The sequence below is a fragment of the Anastrepha ludens genome, chromosome 5 (genome assembly GCF_028408465.1).
Source record: "Anastrepha ludens isolate Willacy chromosome 5, idAnaLude1.1, whole genome shotgun sequence".
Lineage (NCBI taxonomy): Eukaryota > Metazoa > Arthropoda > Insecta > Diptera > Tephritidae > Anastrepha > Anastrepha ludens.
Genome location: NC_071501.1, coordinates 126,719,284 through 126,735,875, shown reverse-complemented (window position 1 = coordinate 126,735,875; position 16,592 = coordinate 126,719,284). Strand labels below are relative to the sequence as shown.

Below are 16,592 nucleotides of genomic sequence, written 5' to 3'. Positions count from 1 at the left end.
TTTAATTGTAATTTAATAAGGCTTAGAAGTTAAGTTCAAATAGTATCACTTTTTAATTTCTTATGCTCACTTGTAATGCATTGGGATCTAACGCTGAAATATAACCCGTGGTTGTTGTGTTAGACTAAATAAATAAATAAATAAATGAATGAATAAAATAAGGCATAACTATCAAATAATTAGTGCCCTTTGCCAAATAATTAGCTGTTTAATTTTTGCAATTCATTATAGATTTCTCTATCAACAAATCAGTATTTAAAAGTCTTCTTCTACTTCCCAAAAAAAACCCATTAAACCCATTTAATTTCTCAGGTACTGCAGTGCAGTTTCTTATTTTAACCAAAAATCAAAAGTTAAATTAATATATTTTAAACTTTTTCGCCACACGCACAATATCTTCCATTCGTTTGGTAACCGCCTTCAGTCCACGATTCTTACTTAAAAATGATATGTCTACGTCCTTGAAATCATCTGGAAGGGTGCTGTTATCGGCCAAAATTATTTTTGTCATGAAAATCGGGTGTGGAATTTCAATTGGTCCCACGCGTCGTACTTCACTTAGAAAGCTGTTCGGATATGCAAATCGAAAGTATTTTCAAGAAAAAATAGGAAATTAATAATTAGTAAATTGTGGACATGAACGTGTATCACATAAAATGAAATACTTTGATTAATTTTTTTTCTGATAAATGTTAATAAAATCCTTTAAAAATATGTCAAAACATTTTTAGAACGTAAATTTAAGTATTTTTTATATTATCGATCGTCAACCGGGACGACTCCATTCTTTGCGTTCGAGCACTGGGAGAGGTATAGTTAAGTTGTATTCAAACTTTAGACGGTTTTTTTCCAAAACTAATATACATTTTTCGAATTGGCGTACACGATAACTCGAAAAGTTATTGACCGATCTCCCTGAAATTTTGCACACATTTTTTAATGATATCACTTTCTATGTGAATTTCCAAGTTTTCGAAATAATTTTTTCGAAGCAAAAATAGTGGGAAAATTCGCCTCCAAATTCTTTTTTTGAAATATTTTATTCCGCGATTTGTTTTTTTTTTTGTTAATTCATATAGAAAGTATGACATTAATAAACAAAAAAAAATTTGGTTTTTTGTATTCAGGTCACTGACGCCGATGCTACAATGCCCGCCGATTGAGAAGCCCCGCTGCGACCTTCCTGGAAGAATTGAGTGTACATCCGCCATTTTAAATGATTAATATAAAAAAAAAATTATATTATTTTAATGTATAAATAAACTGTATGCCACTTTTGAAAAAAATGTATTGACTTCTTCATTTTAAATATTTTTAATGAAAATCAGTGAAAATATGGCCGTTTACAGGTATCTGTCCCCATAATACTTGTAATACCCACCTCTCGAAAGTATAGTTTTTAGTAGAAACCTGCACTGTTTCTAAGTTTTGTATAAAGGCATCATAATAGATTTTCAAAAAGTTTTCGAAATCGTCCTCCAGCGTTGCAGATTCGACGCTTGAGAATAGGAAAAATATAATGTCATGCGCAACTGACTCATACTGGGCTATTTGGAAATCTACAATTTTTAACTTTATCGGTTGGCCTTTGTCATCTGTAAAAGAGAGAAACTTTTAAGTACCAATGAATGCTACGATAAAAATGTATAGGTTCTTACCATATCGAAACATGATGTTATTGATCCACAGGTCGCAGTGCACCAGGCTGGTATATGGTCCATCAACTGATTCTGGCTGCTCCAGCCAATCATCGTACAACTTAAATAGTTTCATAATCTCCTCAATTGCCGCCTCATTGTTATTGGTGGCCAACTGTAGGTCCTCGGATACTTCCTAAGAAATTAGACAAATATAGCCTCCAAATATTTTAGATTGGAAATAACTCACCCTACGCATTTCGTCCCTCATCTCATCTCCTAATGAAATGTTCATATTGAAGCGATTGAAGTACGGACGTATATTTTTGGTGAAAATGTCGGGTTTCTTAAGACGCAAAGCAATTGGCAACGCATGGTACTGGGCCATACATTCCATGACAAGTTTCGCATGTGCAAAATCGAACATTTTCTGCCGATTCCCAGCTTTGTAACCGGACGTCTGGAGATTCTCTTGCACTAGAACTGCATCGCGATCTACTTTGGTAGCATTGGCATCTAACGATATCCGACTGCCATAGTAACGAGGCACACCATCGTACAGCTTATCTTCAGACATACCAGCTTCGATTTGTAGCCGATGTATTTCTGGCACAACAGTTTGATACACTTTATTCTCAGTGATGCAAGTTCGTTCGGGCTGGAATATTTGCCAATATAAATCGTTGGTTACTGGCGGTAGCTTTGCAATTAAGGGCAACTCCTCGATGAGACCATTTGGACGCTTGATGTTGGCGGATATAGCCAGCATGCAGCTGCCATAATTATCCCCAGGTTTGGTAAGGTAACGAGACCTGTACGACTCTAACGCACCGCCCGCTAAATAAGGTTCCACCACACTTTTGAGATTCACAATTTCCGGTACTGACATATTCTATAAATTTTTAAATGGAATTCAGTTCATGATTAAATTTATTAAGTATATACACACGAGTATATGTGTTAGTGTAACAATAACTCCTACAACAACAATTATTGATTAAGAAAATCATATATGTAGAAGTTTAAATCTCTGCGTATTGAATGAGCGCACAATTATTATTTCTTGCTAAGAAAGTAGTGAAGCAAATTTCTTTCCGAGAATTGCATTCGCTAGTTGCTCTTCTCTCCAAAGACGAATATGGCGTCGTGCGAATATGTTATCTAAGCTCTTTCAAACTCTTGATGTAAATTTTAGTGCCTCATTTGAATTACATGAAAAAATTATTTATTAAATTTGCCAATCTTTGCGCAAAAAACGAAAAAACTGAAAATATGTTGACTTGTACAAAGATTTTAACGTAGAGCCTCCTGAATCGCATCCGATAGCTGCGGCTATCTAAATTAAATTTGTTTGTCATGTCATTTAGCAAACTGAATACTGATTGAGAATTACCGAAAATTGGGAAAATGTCCACCCAAAACTGACTGGAATTCACACAGACTCTATTTCTTAGTCGAGTTTTGTTAGCTGAACGGGCCGGCAACTGCACCTTCCTGTTTTTATATGTTCCTTGCAATGCTCCTTATAGTTGTGGCGAATCTACTTAAGGACGATACCCAGTTCTTTCCATTTGAGACTTTTTCAATAGAATCACTTAAATCCTTGTATATTAGGTTTTATTTCATAGATTTAAAACTTTTTCAATCCGTATCAGTATTTCTATCTAAGAAAAACATAATATTTTTTACTTCATGTAAAAAAGTTTATATAATGCGACACTCCTTTGAGGAAAATACTCTAGAATGAAGCAAAATAATAGACCAATCGTAAAAAAGGCAGGCGAAAGGGAAAAGTATACATTAATATTTGTTTGCTTCCGTTTGCTAATTCCGTTTTGCTTTACGAGTATTACTGCTGCCCAGCGCCTTTACATTGGCATTATTAAACCTCTCCAAGGCCTAATCGGAGTGAATTTCCATGCTGTATTGGCCTTTTCAAATAACCGATCCAAGCTTGTGATATTCTGAGTGCATTTTTCACGTGCTTCCAAAGATGTTCTATTGGATTTAAATCGGCACTCCAAGTTGCTTCGGTGCTCGTTGATGTTTCTAAATCACCGCTGAATTCTCTTCCGTATAAGGTAATAGCGGCCGCCATAGTCAAATGGATTGGTGCGTGACTACCATTCGGAGTTCATAGACAGAACGTAGGTTCGAATCTCGGTGAAAGATCAAAATTAAGAAAAAGTTGTTTTTCTAATAGCGGTCGCCCCTCGGCAATGGCAAGCCTCCGAGTGTATTTCTGCCAAGAAAAAACTCCTCATAAAAAATATCTGCTGTTCGGAGTCGGCTTGAAACTGTAGGCCCCTCCATTTGTGGAACAACATCAAGACGCACGCCACAAATGGGAGGAGGAGCTCGGCCAAACACCCAAATAAGGGTGTACGCGCCAATTATATGTATACATATATATAAGGTAGCATTACATTTTGAAGTATCTGAACGTACTTGACGATACGATGAATTCGCCCGACACCGTTCCACGAAAGGGAGCCCCACACCATTATTGAGCCTCCCCTGCTTTATGATTAGTGAGACGAACTTGAGGTCGAATACTGCACTTTTTGACCGTCGCACGTACTTCCTACCATCAGAACTAACTCTATTTATTTTCGTTTCATCGCTGAATAAAATATAACGCCACTCATTTTGAGTCCAAGATACATATGTGCCTTCGAGCAAACTCAATTCGGTGTTGTCGTTGCGATGCTGTTACCAATGGGTTCTTCCATGCTAGTCGACAATGAAGCCCTGCTTCTACCAATCGAAGTGCAACTGGTCTTTTCATTATGGTTTTTCTAGATGAACAAAATTTTTTCGATGGATGTCAGCAGCACTCTTCCAGAGTCCCTGTTTTGACAATCTAACGATCATCCTATCAATCTGGCTAGTAGTCTTTCGCGCATTAAGAACCATCCTTTTTAAAACGCTTAAGAAACTAAAATAATTAATTGGCGCGTACACTTCTGTTAGGTGTCGAGCTCCTCCTCCTATTTGTAGTGTGTGTTGATGTTGTTCCACAAATGGAGCAACCCCCAGTTTAAAGTCGAACGATAAATGGTTTTTTTATGAGGAGATTTCTCATGACAGAACCCATTCGGCTACGGCGGCCCAAACGGTACCATTACGGCTCTAGACTCGATAAAGCATGCGCATATATGGTTGCCAACGCGTAGTTCCTAAGTATTTTTCAGCGACTGTAAATTCACCAGAGAGCTACTCGCGAATATTTGTTTGTGGCATTTGCACAAATCTGAGGCAAGCAAAAAACGCACTACGAATACTGGCTCAGTCCTAAGTCACATGTATTCCCCAATAAATACCTATACAGCTAGACTTGGTTTTGATTGAAAGCTTTTGTCTTTTTTCGACATGTGCCTGGAAGTTGAGGGAGAAAGACTCCAGTTATATCATGCAATGCTTATCCATTTGCTTGTGCATGAGTATCTTAAGCTCAAACGATTCAGCGAAATGGTCATAATTGAAAGCGGGTTGCCATCTTATCAAATTGCCTATAATAGAGGAAATTACTTTAAAAGGTAGAATAATATTGTATCACACCACATGATTATTAATTTTACGATTATTAATATTATACCATTATTAGTGTTATTATTTAAGTGGGACTGAAACTTTTCAAAATGATATTTTTAATTGCAAATCTTCACATGAATAATTGTGCTTTCCCACAATCAAAGAAAGCTTAATTACTTAACAATTTGAATAATTTGAGGCCCATTTTCTACAAGTACAAATTTAAGTTTTTGGTAATATGTACGTGACTGCAATTTTAAATTGAACTGCCTCCGCTTTCTTATATCGGTAAGGCTAGTCATATCACATAAAAATATGTAAATACGCCTAAATATGGGCATGACCACATAAGGGACAATGTACAGACAAACATTACATTTAATAGAGGTGCCAATATTAACGGAACATTTTATATCGGGATTTCGGAATGTTTTTAAAGTAAAGGCTCTCCTTTGGGCAGAACTTTTTTAATCTGAGTAAAAATTAGTAAAAGCATGAAAAGGTGAACTAATTCACATTTGAATTAATTAACACAGACAAATCCTAAAGTAAGAACTTTTTTAATATAAATTGTTTTCAAAATGTTTGTAAATTTTGTTTGAGAAAACATGTGAATCAGGATACACACATAAAGATACAAAAACAATGTACTTTTTTTGGGGGCTGAGAAATGGTTCAAAATGTCTTCGCACTTACAGCGACTATCGTGTACTGCGTGCGTTGAGTGGCGTGACCGCTAAAACAATCCCTCCTCCTCTTCTGGGGAGACTCCTTTCCCGGAACTACTTTCTGCATTACTTCGGGAGGACTCACAACGCTCAGAGTGCCCACGTCTGGATTCACCATATTTGTGACCAGCTTCATGCTACAGGCTCGTCTTCCTATGCCTCTGTTCGTGAGACTTCGCTTTGTTGCTTTGTATTTATGTATATGCCTAAGTGCCTGCATAAATACATTTAAGAATACATGAATAATGCGTACACTCCATGATGAAAAGATTTTTAGAGGTATGCTACGAACTAGGAGTGGGACTATTTTCGAATAACATTCGAATAAAACGAATAATGCTATTCGTTTCAAATAATTCGAATAGTTCATTATTCGAATACCTTACTATTCGAATATTCGATTTTTAGAGGTATGCTACGAACTAGGAGTGGGACTATTTTCGAATAACATTCGAATAAAACGAATAATGCTATTCGTTTCAAATAATTCGAATAGTTCATTATTCGAATACCTTACTATTCGAATACCTCACTATTCGAATACCTTACTATTCGAATACCGCACTATTCGAATACTTTACTATTCGAATACCTCACTATTCGAATACCTCACTATATATTAATTTATATCAGGGAGAAAATGCTTTTAAAAATATAAAAATTACATTGGCCCTTCTCATGGTGCTAATCAGTTTTTCTCGGTTTTTGAACATTGTGATTTTTTGATTTGACCGCTTCATGTTTCAATTAGCTAATAAGATTTCTTTGGTATTGTTCTTGATAAAACAGCGACAGGTATACATACTTATATGTATGTGCATAACTAAATGTGCATAAAAACATCAGAGCGTTTCTAAAAAAATATTTGGTTTTCCCTCGTAACAATTCTTGTGTTTAGACGCCTTAACACCGCACCGCTCTTTTCAACTTCCCATATAAATTGTATGGAGAAATATGATTTCACATTTTCTATGTCCGCATCGGTTTTAACATTCTCGGTAACGGATCGAAATAATGGTTTTCTCTCAAACGATAAATATGGAGCATTAAAATCTTCTTTTGCTTAATCTACAGATTTAGAAGTTATTCAAGGCCAATAATAGGATGGAATTACTATATACTTACCATGTACATGTAGAAAACACTCATTAACGATCTAAATCCTTCATTTTCAACAAAGGATGTCGGCAGCATATCCATTGTTAACATTTTCGTTAACGCCTGGGTAATTAGTTCTTGGCGGTCTTGGGTAATACTTGTGGAAATGCTGGTTGAAGTACTAACCCGTGACTGCCGCTTCCGGTTTGGAGGCAAAATTTCTTCTGAATCACCTGTAGCACGGCTGCTCGAAGGTTCCGGTTGATTATCAACTCCATAACTGAGTTTATGCTTAAAGTTATAATGGTTCCATAAACAAGTGGTGGATCCCATACGTTTCAGCATATCACCACAATAATTGCAGGAGGCCTCACCGGTATTTTCCACGATTGTAAAATGTTGCCAAACTTTGCTTCTGGGCATTATTATTATTATTTTTATTTGTCTTGATTGATGATTTGATTGGCTGAACGTTCTTGCTTGAGGTTCTTGATTTTAATGAGTGATCTAACTCAACCCAAAGAAAAGTTTGCCTCAAATGTCCATCTATATAATTCTCATCGCCAGTTACCTGAGCGTATGCATGGTCGTAGGACTGTCTGCACTCGTTTATCGGGCGTAGGTCAGTCAGTAGCAGGTAGAGTATATGAGTATATGTATGTGCATATAATAGTTCTGCGAAAAGCAAAAAAACCTAAAAGAAAATAATTTCATGCCTCAAGCAAGAGTAGTCCGCTAATCTAAGTAAATATTTACCACAATATGAAACAAAAACAAAGCGCCGACACAATAAAAAGTAGGTAGTATTGCCATTTAACACGTTCCCTGTCCGCTGAGCCACATATGGTTCAGTAAACGTGCGCCTGATAAGCACTAATACGTTCCTGAGCCATATGTGCGTCAGGGGGTATGTGAACCACATGTGTTTCATGAACGTGCAGAAGCAAAAATGTCCCTCTACGCTCATGTACCATATGTGTTTCAGGTAGAAATACCCTACTTCGGTTTTTTTTTTTAATTATTATTATTACTAAAGCTATCCTATGACTACAAAAAAACAAATTATTCAAAAGCCCCTGTTGGACTTGTCGGTAAATTTTGCATTTTTGTATTGCGACAGGGAACGTGTTAATATAAGCCTTTGCGTGGTTTTTGAATTTGCATACATAGGTACATGCACTTGTACAGAAACCGATTAGTAGTCCGCTAATCTAAGTAAATATTTACCAAAAATATTCGAATAGTGAAGTATTCAAATAGTAAGGTATTTGAATAGTGAGGTGGTATTCGAATAGTAAGGTATTCGAATAGTAAGGTATTCTAATAGTAAGGTATTCGAATAGTGAGGTATTCGAATAGTAAGGTATTCGAATAGTGAGGTATTCGAATAGTGAGGTATTCGAATAGTATTATTCGAATAAACGAATAAAAAATTCGAATAAATATTATTCGAATTACGAATACCTCTCGAATAAAAGATTTTATTATTCGAATAGTCCCACCCCTACTACGAACCAGGTAATGGGCTCCCGTCACTTGGTTTACGAAGCGGTTTGTTTACGAAAAGACAGAGATTGTGTTAGTGATATACGAAAAAATCAACCAATGACAACATTCCGTGGTCATCTGAACAACGACTAATTGGACGAGTGTGTGAATACATGGGAAATGATCGTGCAGATTAGGCTGCGGAATCTCCCAAGTGACGTGGCAGCCAAAGTTCCCCTCACATTTTTTCACCATAACTAAATAGCAAACTCGGTAATCTGTCCTCCTTGCGTGCATTCTGTAACTGTTTTCGAATCAGTTCCTTCTAACTTTTCTTACTTTGACAGCAAAGGATTGTATTTATGTATGTATGTGCATATTAGTGTGTGTATGTGCACATATTGCAAAATTTATCTTGCTTCGATGAGTTGTAAACTTAAATTACCATTCGCTCCTTCCGAAAAGAAAAATAAATGAAAAACGAAAATTAAACAGTGAAAACAGATTTTTGATATCAGCATAGACAACTTCAATAATTAAATCCCAAATGATGTGACAAAGACTTGCTGCCATGTATATATTTTGCATTCAAATATCTGTCGGTGGGGCAAGCACTTTAGAAGTACTTTGAATGCCTGATAAGATTAGAAATTAATTTTCAACGCTACTAAAAATAGGAAACATTATTTATTTGCGGGAACTTCGAGTTTAATTGTGATGAATTATTAAAAAAAATTTAAATATCGGTTAAATATCTAATGAAATATGTAATTTATTTAATATCATTTATACGACCCCAACGAAGCCAAATCAAATAAGTAATGCAAGTCACCATTAATGGAACACTTTTTTGTTCACTATACTTAAGCAGTAATTGCCTTGTAAATTAAAAAAAGTTCCTGCAGGTGTCATAATAAATAGTGCACTTTTTATTTCCAATTGTCCATGGGTGCACTTGTCTTGAATGTTTTTATATTAGGGTGTAGGTCAAGCAATAAATTTCAAAGCGTATGCACCTGCATACGTACATACACATGCACATTTAAAGAAAAAAAGCACACCAACCAATCAAAAAATGGGTTCCCACTTACTGTAATAATTCTTTTGTAAGTGTAATCGGCAATTATTGCAATTCACGAACGCACGAAAGCTAAATGACTAAATGAACTTCGCTTGGCAGAAATGCTTAGAAGACTGACGCGTAAAGCCGAGCGCTCTATGGTCAATACTTCATGAAAAATTCAGTATCACCCACAAGTTTACCATCCCGATAACACCTCACATTCGTTATCACGAACTGAAAACGCACGGTTTGCCAGTGTTTGTATTTGTTTGTTTTAATCAGTTTGACTAAATTAAATTTGTCACAACTGCGAAAAATTCCACACTACAAAGTTTCTGCACATACATATTTGATAAGAATACATACGCATTTGATATATCAAACCAATTGTGCAAAAGAAAACGATAGATATGTAATGGTAGGACGCTTCCTCTGATAAGTAAGCTACGAGATCATTCAGGCAAACACTGGCCATTTTCCCATTCAGAAAGAGAGAGAAATTTACTTAACTGTATTAGTAGCAGAGAACATTTTAGTAATACATCTCTTTCAAGCGTAGATCCAATTGGGTTCAAAAAGCGCTAAACTTAAAACTTTGTAGAACCAAACATTTAAACGAATATAACGGAAGAATGTTGAATTCAAAGCTCTCAATTGGCCGGCACTGATTCCGGTTCCTATTTCGTTTCTGTTTCATTTCAATTTCAGCTGAAAACGTTTCCACCACAAACTATTAACAGAGAACTTGCGAGAAGCTATATACTGAAAAGCTTCTCTGCTAGATATATTAACTGATTAAGCTTCTCTTCTTGTTTATATGTATATTTGTGTGCTTACTATTTTTCTATTTTCGTTTAAAGCTGCAAGCATTAAAAGAAATAATGCTTATTTCCATTTCTCTGGTAGAGCGCGGTTACCCTCTAAGCCTCTTAATTATTGTTATTACTATTTTTTATTTTATTTTTTTATTTATTATTGCTTTAATTAAAAAAATAATAATAATAACATTTAGCAGAATTTCGGCATTGGAATTTATACACCCTGGTTTGATCTTACGAATTTCTAATATATTTTTCATGAAAATTTAGAAAAATTAGTGCTTTCGCAAATAATGAACTGAATGTGTTGAATATTTGCAATTATATTTTGTGAAAAATAATACAAAAAAATAAAAAATTAAAAAAATTATTAGAAAATATAATTATTTTGGTTGGTTATCCGGGAAACATACGAATTACAAACTTGAATTAAATTTTTTTTTACGAAATAAAATGACTAACAATTAGAGTACGACCGATTCCCAGTTTTTTGGTTGCTACTGAGGAAATAATAAACATTTATAATAACAAAAGAAAAACATAATTAATACTATTTTTCATACTCAATATAAAATAAATAGTTCTTTCGAAATTTTATTTCCTAGTTTTACTCATAGTAATAAAAAATGATATAGTGATAAAAATATGCTGATAAAAAATAATAAATTTCGTAATAATGATGTTAAGTGTTATTGCAATGTAAACAAAAAACGCATTTATTACGCATGAGTGAGTCACTACACAGAGTTAACGGAAAAGTCGTCCGGGATAGTTAAGGACATGAGTACTTGGGTAATTTCTGCTTAACTTGGTTATATGGCACGATATCCAAAACTTAACTTTTTCGAGATATTCGATTTTAGAGATTATTTAAAAAAAGTTCAAGGACCCGATTTTTTCTATTTTAAGTTATAAGGGATGTATATCAATTAATAAAAATCATCGACAATTAAAAGTCGCTGCGTGATAAGCTTTTGAATATGCAGTGAAACTTTCCTTGGGCGGACACTCACCGTCGGCTGATTTTTGTCCGGCCAAGAGAGGTGTCCGGTTATGGGAGTGGGTAGCTATTTTGTGAAGTTTTGAACTTTTCACTAATTAAATGCTTACCAATTTCTCATTTAAATAAAATATATTCATTAGATTGCTCACACAAGATTTGTGTTTATTAATTTCAAAATTCATACACATGTATACATATCTCATATAAAGGAATAACAAAAATAAAAATAAATATTCCACTTAGAACAAGGCATTTTTGTTTGATTATTTAAAAAATCGGGAAATTGTCGATTGACGTAAATTTTGTTGTTTATTTACAAGGAAAATATTTTGCATATGGCTCTCTAATTCTTGCAGCAATTCAAAAGCAATCAGGTCTTCGCTGCAAAATCTTTTCAAATTTGAAATAGCCTCCAAAGCAGCTTCGTATGAGTTAATTGGGTAAGCTTATTCGTGAACGCTCTCAGTATCCATATCATCAATCACTTCAAAACTTTCAGCCATTACAACGTCCAGCTCTAACTCAGAGCTCTCGGTCCATACATTATTATCAATTGCTACGAAGTCATCGCAACTTGAGTGACTAGACTCTCCAAGGGTTTTTGATAATTCCCAAATAGAAGCAAGTGGTGCTAACGGCAAATCATCTTTGGACTTGAATTCAGCTGGAACATTGTTATTTTTGTCAAAACCTGCTTTCTGGAAGCAATTTTTCACGGTTTCCGGTTGAACCTTCGCCCATGATTCTTTTATAAAATGTATTGCTTCTAAAACATTTATATTTTTGTTTGGCGAACCTGCTCCCATGCTAACCAAGATATTTTTTACTTAAAAGTTTCGATAATGAATTTTAAAATTTTGGATAATTCCTTGATCCAAAGGTTGGCAAACTGACGTCGCGTTACTGGGGAAAAAAATTACCTTAACATTTTTCAAACTCATATCACGTGGATGAGATGCCGCGTTGTCAAGAAATAATAGTACTTTTCTATTTTGCAACTCCATTTTTTTGTTAAAATCTGTCAACCATTCTGACATCACCTCACGGGTGATCCATGCCTATTTATTTGAATACCAATGTCTGGCAGTTTTTTAATATCAATTGTTGCAAACGCTCTCGGCCGTGCAGCTTTCCCAATAACAAATGGTGTTTCTTTCTCTCCTGCCATATTAGTACAAAATAGGACATTCATATGCTCTTTCGAAAGTTTGTCTCATCGACATACCTCAAATTTTAGAGCCAACGTTTTGTTTGGCAAAGCTCTAAAGACAAGGCCTGTCTCATCAGCGTTATAAAAATCCCTGGGGCCATATCCAATTAGCATTGATGGTAGTTTTTCCAAAAATTGCTTGACATCTTGCATATCAACAGTAGCACTTTCACCACAAATGTACCGAAAAGTTATGTTATGTCTGGTTCGCTATTTTTGTAACCAGCCGTTAGAGGCCACAAAATTACAGACATCCTGTTTTAAAGCGATATCTCTAGCCTTTATCTGAATTACACAGGCCGACAAAATTTAACCAACATTCAGACCCAGAAACCAGACTATATATTTCCGAAGGTTTATGATGCGCTGAATCCAAATCTGGCCTCAGAATTTCTCTATTAGTTTGAGTTTTCGAGATATCCTAACCTAAAAGTGCAAAAAACCCCATTTTTGCCCATATTTGAGGTTATGTAGCCTTGCAGATGTTTTCTTTCACCAAAATTAAAGGATGGCATCTTTAAATACAAGCCTTCTTTTTTCAAATGGCGTTTTGTTTGCTCAAATATCATTTTTTTTCGCAGAGATATCGCATTTTTAAATTTTCATGTTTCGAAATTTTCCTACACCTGAAAATCGATTAAGATAACATAGACATGATATAGTCGATTACTAATTTTCTTGAATTGAGTCTTATTTTTCTTAAAATTTTGTCTCACACCATAAGTGTGCTGACTCACCACACCCCTACACTATCTAACCTTTGGGTACCGAGTCACACACAGCCCTAACCCCTAGTAACCACCCCTATCATGCCGCAAGCAGGCTTACCCACAAACTCCAAATTTACATACTATTAATCCATATATTTCAGGCCCTCAAACCCAAGAAAATTAGTAATCGACTATATCATGTCTATGTTATCTTAATCGATTTTCAGGTGTAGGAAAATTTCGAAACATGAAAATTTCAAAATGCGATATCTCTGCGAAAAAAAATGATATTTGAGCAAACAAAACGCCATTTGAAAAAAGAAGGATTGTATTTAAAGATGCCATCCTTTAATTTTGGTGAAAGAAAACATCTGCAAGGCTACATAACCTCAAATATGGGCAAAAATGGGGTTTTTTGCACTTTTAGGTTAGGATATCTCGAAAACTCAAACTAATAAATTAATTTTAGTTATCAATCCGAATTTTGCATGGACAGAGAAGCAGATATTAGTTTAAATTATTTCGGATACTTTTCCTTGTAGACTAGTGTTATTGGCCCGGATATTGGAACATTTTGGCTTCGGGCCCTACACAACCACTCGTAACACAACTCGTCAATTTTTTTTCCATCTACTTTCATAAAGGACCTTTTGCTTTGACTATTGTTTCCATCGATCCATTTCGCTCGGATATCTTCTTTATTTTTAACAATGTGCGCAGCCTGGGTTTTTCCAATTTTGAACCTTAAAACAGATAATATAATTTAATACATAATTAAGAGGATTTTCTTTTTCATTGAAAACTGTTTTTACACTCCGACTATAAATTAGAACGATGTTTTTTTTTTTTTGAGTAAAACTTACCTTTTGGCTAATGCTCGCGCGGACAAATGGTTTTCCTCACTAGCGTTTATGATTGCAATTTTTTCTTTCAAACTCACATTCGACCGCGACATTGTTTTACGACTTTTCACTTTCACTGAACACACTTAACTGAGCAAACCAAACTAAGCATGTGCCTTAAAAAATATTTGCAACAAACACGGGAATCCCCTTTTTTTATTTACTCACATCGTATGTGTGTACACAACCATTACGACGTTTTTTAAAAGTCAGTATACATAATTGTAACGAACGTTTTGCATTGTTATGTGTGCAAAGTTTTGTCCGCTCAAGGGGAGTTCGCGTCCGCTCAAGGGAGGTTTTTCTCTGATTTATTATGAAACGAAATCTCTATGTCTGTTGACAAGAGTTTCGCGTCCGCTTAATAGAGGTTTTTGGTCTAATTTTATGACAAATCACTGTCCGCGTCCGGTCAAGAGAGTGTCCGGATAAGAAAGGGGCATTTGTTCTAAAAAATGCACTTAAAACTTGGTGCATGAAAAAATGTCCGCCCAAGGGAGGTGTCGGTTATTATAGGTGTCCGCTAGGAGAGGTTTCTCTATATCTACTACAACATTTTAATGCTTCCAATTTCAAATCATTAAAATAAAAAGAATTTGTGTGGAAACTACACTGAGAATTATTTCAGAAATTAGTATGTTTTTTGGGTTATTCAAAAAGCTGAATATTATAGGTCCAAAAGCCAAAGAGCCTACGCCGATTAAGCACTCGGACTCTACTAACTTACTTACCTTAAAACAAATTAGAAATAAATAAATTCAAGTGATGCACTCTCAACATTTGGTATTTCTTCTCTAATAGGTGGTATTTCTACTCTAATATACTTATGTATATGAAATATCTGTGCCCAGAAGCAATAATTGCCCAGGTTGCCCCTCAGAAAAAATAGCCAGTATAGTTTTATTAATAGCATTTTTTTTTTGTTTTTGTCGGGACAACTAGCAAGTGCAGCACTCAGACATTAATTAAGTCCATTGTACTACACTTGGATTCCCTTTTAATTTTCTTTAAATCTACCCGATTTCCGAAGAAATCTGAGTAGATCTTGTGGTGCCAAGGAGCCAAGATGGTCGCTTCTTAACACATCAGTGCCAAAGACCTCAAACCTGATTCGAGCGAAGGCGGGGCAGACGCACAGAAAGTGGTCCGCCGTCTCATCCTCCTCTTCACAAGCTGGGCAGAGTACTCTGTCTGAGATGTCCAACCTTTCCAAGTGCTTCGCCCACAAAAAGTGGCCCCTCATCAGTCCAACCAGCCGTCTGCACTCTCCTCTGCTTAATGACAGGACGGTTTGCGACAGTCGATCGGACATGACAGGTAACATCAGTTTAGTCCATCTGCAGCCTCTCGCAGCCTGCCAAGCTCGCTTGTGGGTTTTAGTTACCCCTTTGCTAACCGTGGTTTTGATGGCCGCAGAAGGGAGTGGCAAAACGGGCTCTGGCCCAAAGAAGTTGGCCTCAGAGTCCATCTTAGCTTAGGAGTCAGAGGTCTCGTTACCCGCGATACCCACGTGCCCCGGAACCCATGTTAGCATCAGGCTATTATGTCCACCGACATAGTTCAGTCTGAATTTACAAAACTCGACTACCCCTGATGTGGTTGGGGGGCTGTCTAAGGTCATAAGCGCAGCTTGGCTGTCGCTGCAGACACATAGAGATCTGCCTAACCATCGGTTTTCCACAACAAAGTTCATCGCTTCTTGAATTGCACACACTTCCGCTTGAAACACAGATGAATGAATTACAAGAGCAAAGTCTTTTCCCGCTGGATTCCACGTAGACCCCAGAGCCGGAGCCATGCTCCACGCTCCAATGGCATGGAGTTAACGGGAATTTTTCAATGCCGGACAGGGGCCGTACCAGTTCCCATTGTGTTTCAGCCTGCAGATGGCCTTCAAGGCCTCTCCTTGGATGAAAGCATCAATCAGAGCATCTAATGCCGAGCCTGAAGTAGTCGGAAAAGCTCTGGTGCAACAGATGGCCAGAGTGCGTTGTAGTCTCGATAAGGTTCTTCTGACTCTCACGAGAGAGAGTATACTCATCCAGACCACTGATGCATAGGTGATAATAGGTCTTGTCATACCCGTGTAGATCCATAGAACCTTGCTAGGAGAAAGACCACACGTTTTCCCAAAGATACCTTTGGGGCCGTTCAAGTATTACGTAAGCAGATTTATTACAATTATTTACCCCCCCATCCCCCTTGTCAGCAAGAGTAAGCAAAGCTTTTACCCCCTCCCCCCATGCTTACGTAAACATTTTTCAATTAAACATGTATTATTTTTATATTATAATTATAATGTTATAATTATAATTTTAAAAATAAGAAAATAGATTTAGAATAGAGATTAGATTTTACTGGTGCAGTATTCAACATAGAGTAAGGGACAAAAATATTATAA

At 36.1% G+C, this 16,592-nt stretch overlaps 2 protein-coding genes across 4 annotated transcripts; both read right to left on the bottom strand.

Annotated features, from left to right (window-relative positions):
• Positions 1-267: 267 nt before the first annotated feature.
• Positions 268-9,692, bottom strand: LOC128862782 (uncharacterized). 3 transcript variants are annotated; one of them, XM_054101514.1, is made up of 6 exons: positions 9,577-9,692; positions 5,868-6,113; positions 1,888-2,529; positions 1,659-1,833; positions 1,382-1,595; positions 268-566 (listed from the first exon to the last, which is right to left on the bottom strand). In XM_054101514.1, exons 2-6 carry the CDS (start codon positions 6,033-6,035, stop codon positions 359-361), a joined length of 1,407 nt encoding a protein of 468 aa, XP_053957489.1. In that variant the 5' UTR covers positions 6,036-6,113; positions 9,577-9,692; the 3' UTR covers positions 268-358. The 3 variants fall into 3 exon arrangements, with proteins under 3 accessions (XP_053957489.1, XP_053957490.1, XP_053957491.1); XM_054101515.1 differs by lacking the exon at positions 5,868-6,113 and having other exon boundaries at positions 9,577-9,690; XM_054101516.1 differs by lacking the exons at positions 5,868-6,113; positions 9,577-9,692 and adding an exon at positions 3,031-3,306.
• A 4,092-nt stretch (positions 9,693-13,784) lies between these two features.
• Positions 13,785-14,244, bottom strand: LOC128864901 (tigger transposable element-derived protein 3-like). The gene is made up of 2 exons (XM_054104662.1): positions 14,153-14,244; positions 13,785-14,032 (listed from the first exon to the last, which is right to left on the bottom strand). The coding sequence occupies exons 1-2, from the start codon at positions 14,242-14,244 to the stop codon at positions 13,807-13,809; spliced, it is 318 nt and encodes a 105-aa protein (XP_053960637.1). The 3' UTR covers positions 13,785-13,806.
• Positions 14,245-16,592: the final 2,348 nt, after the last annotated feature.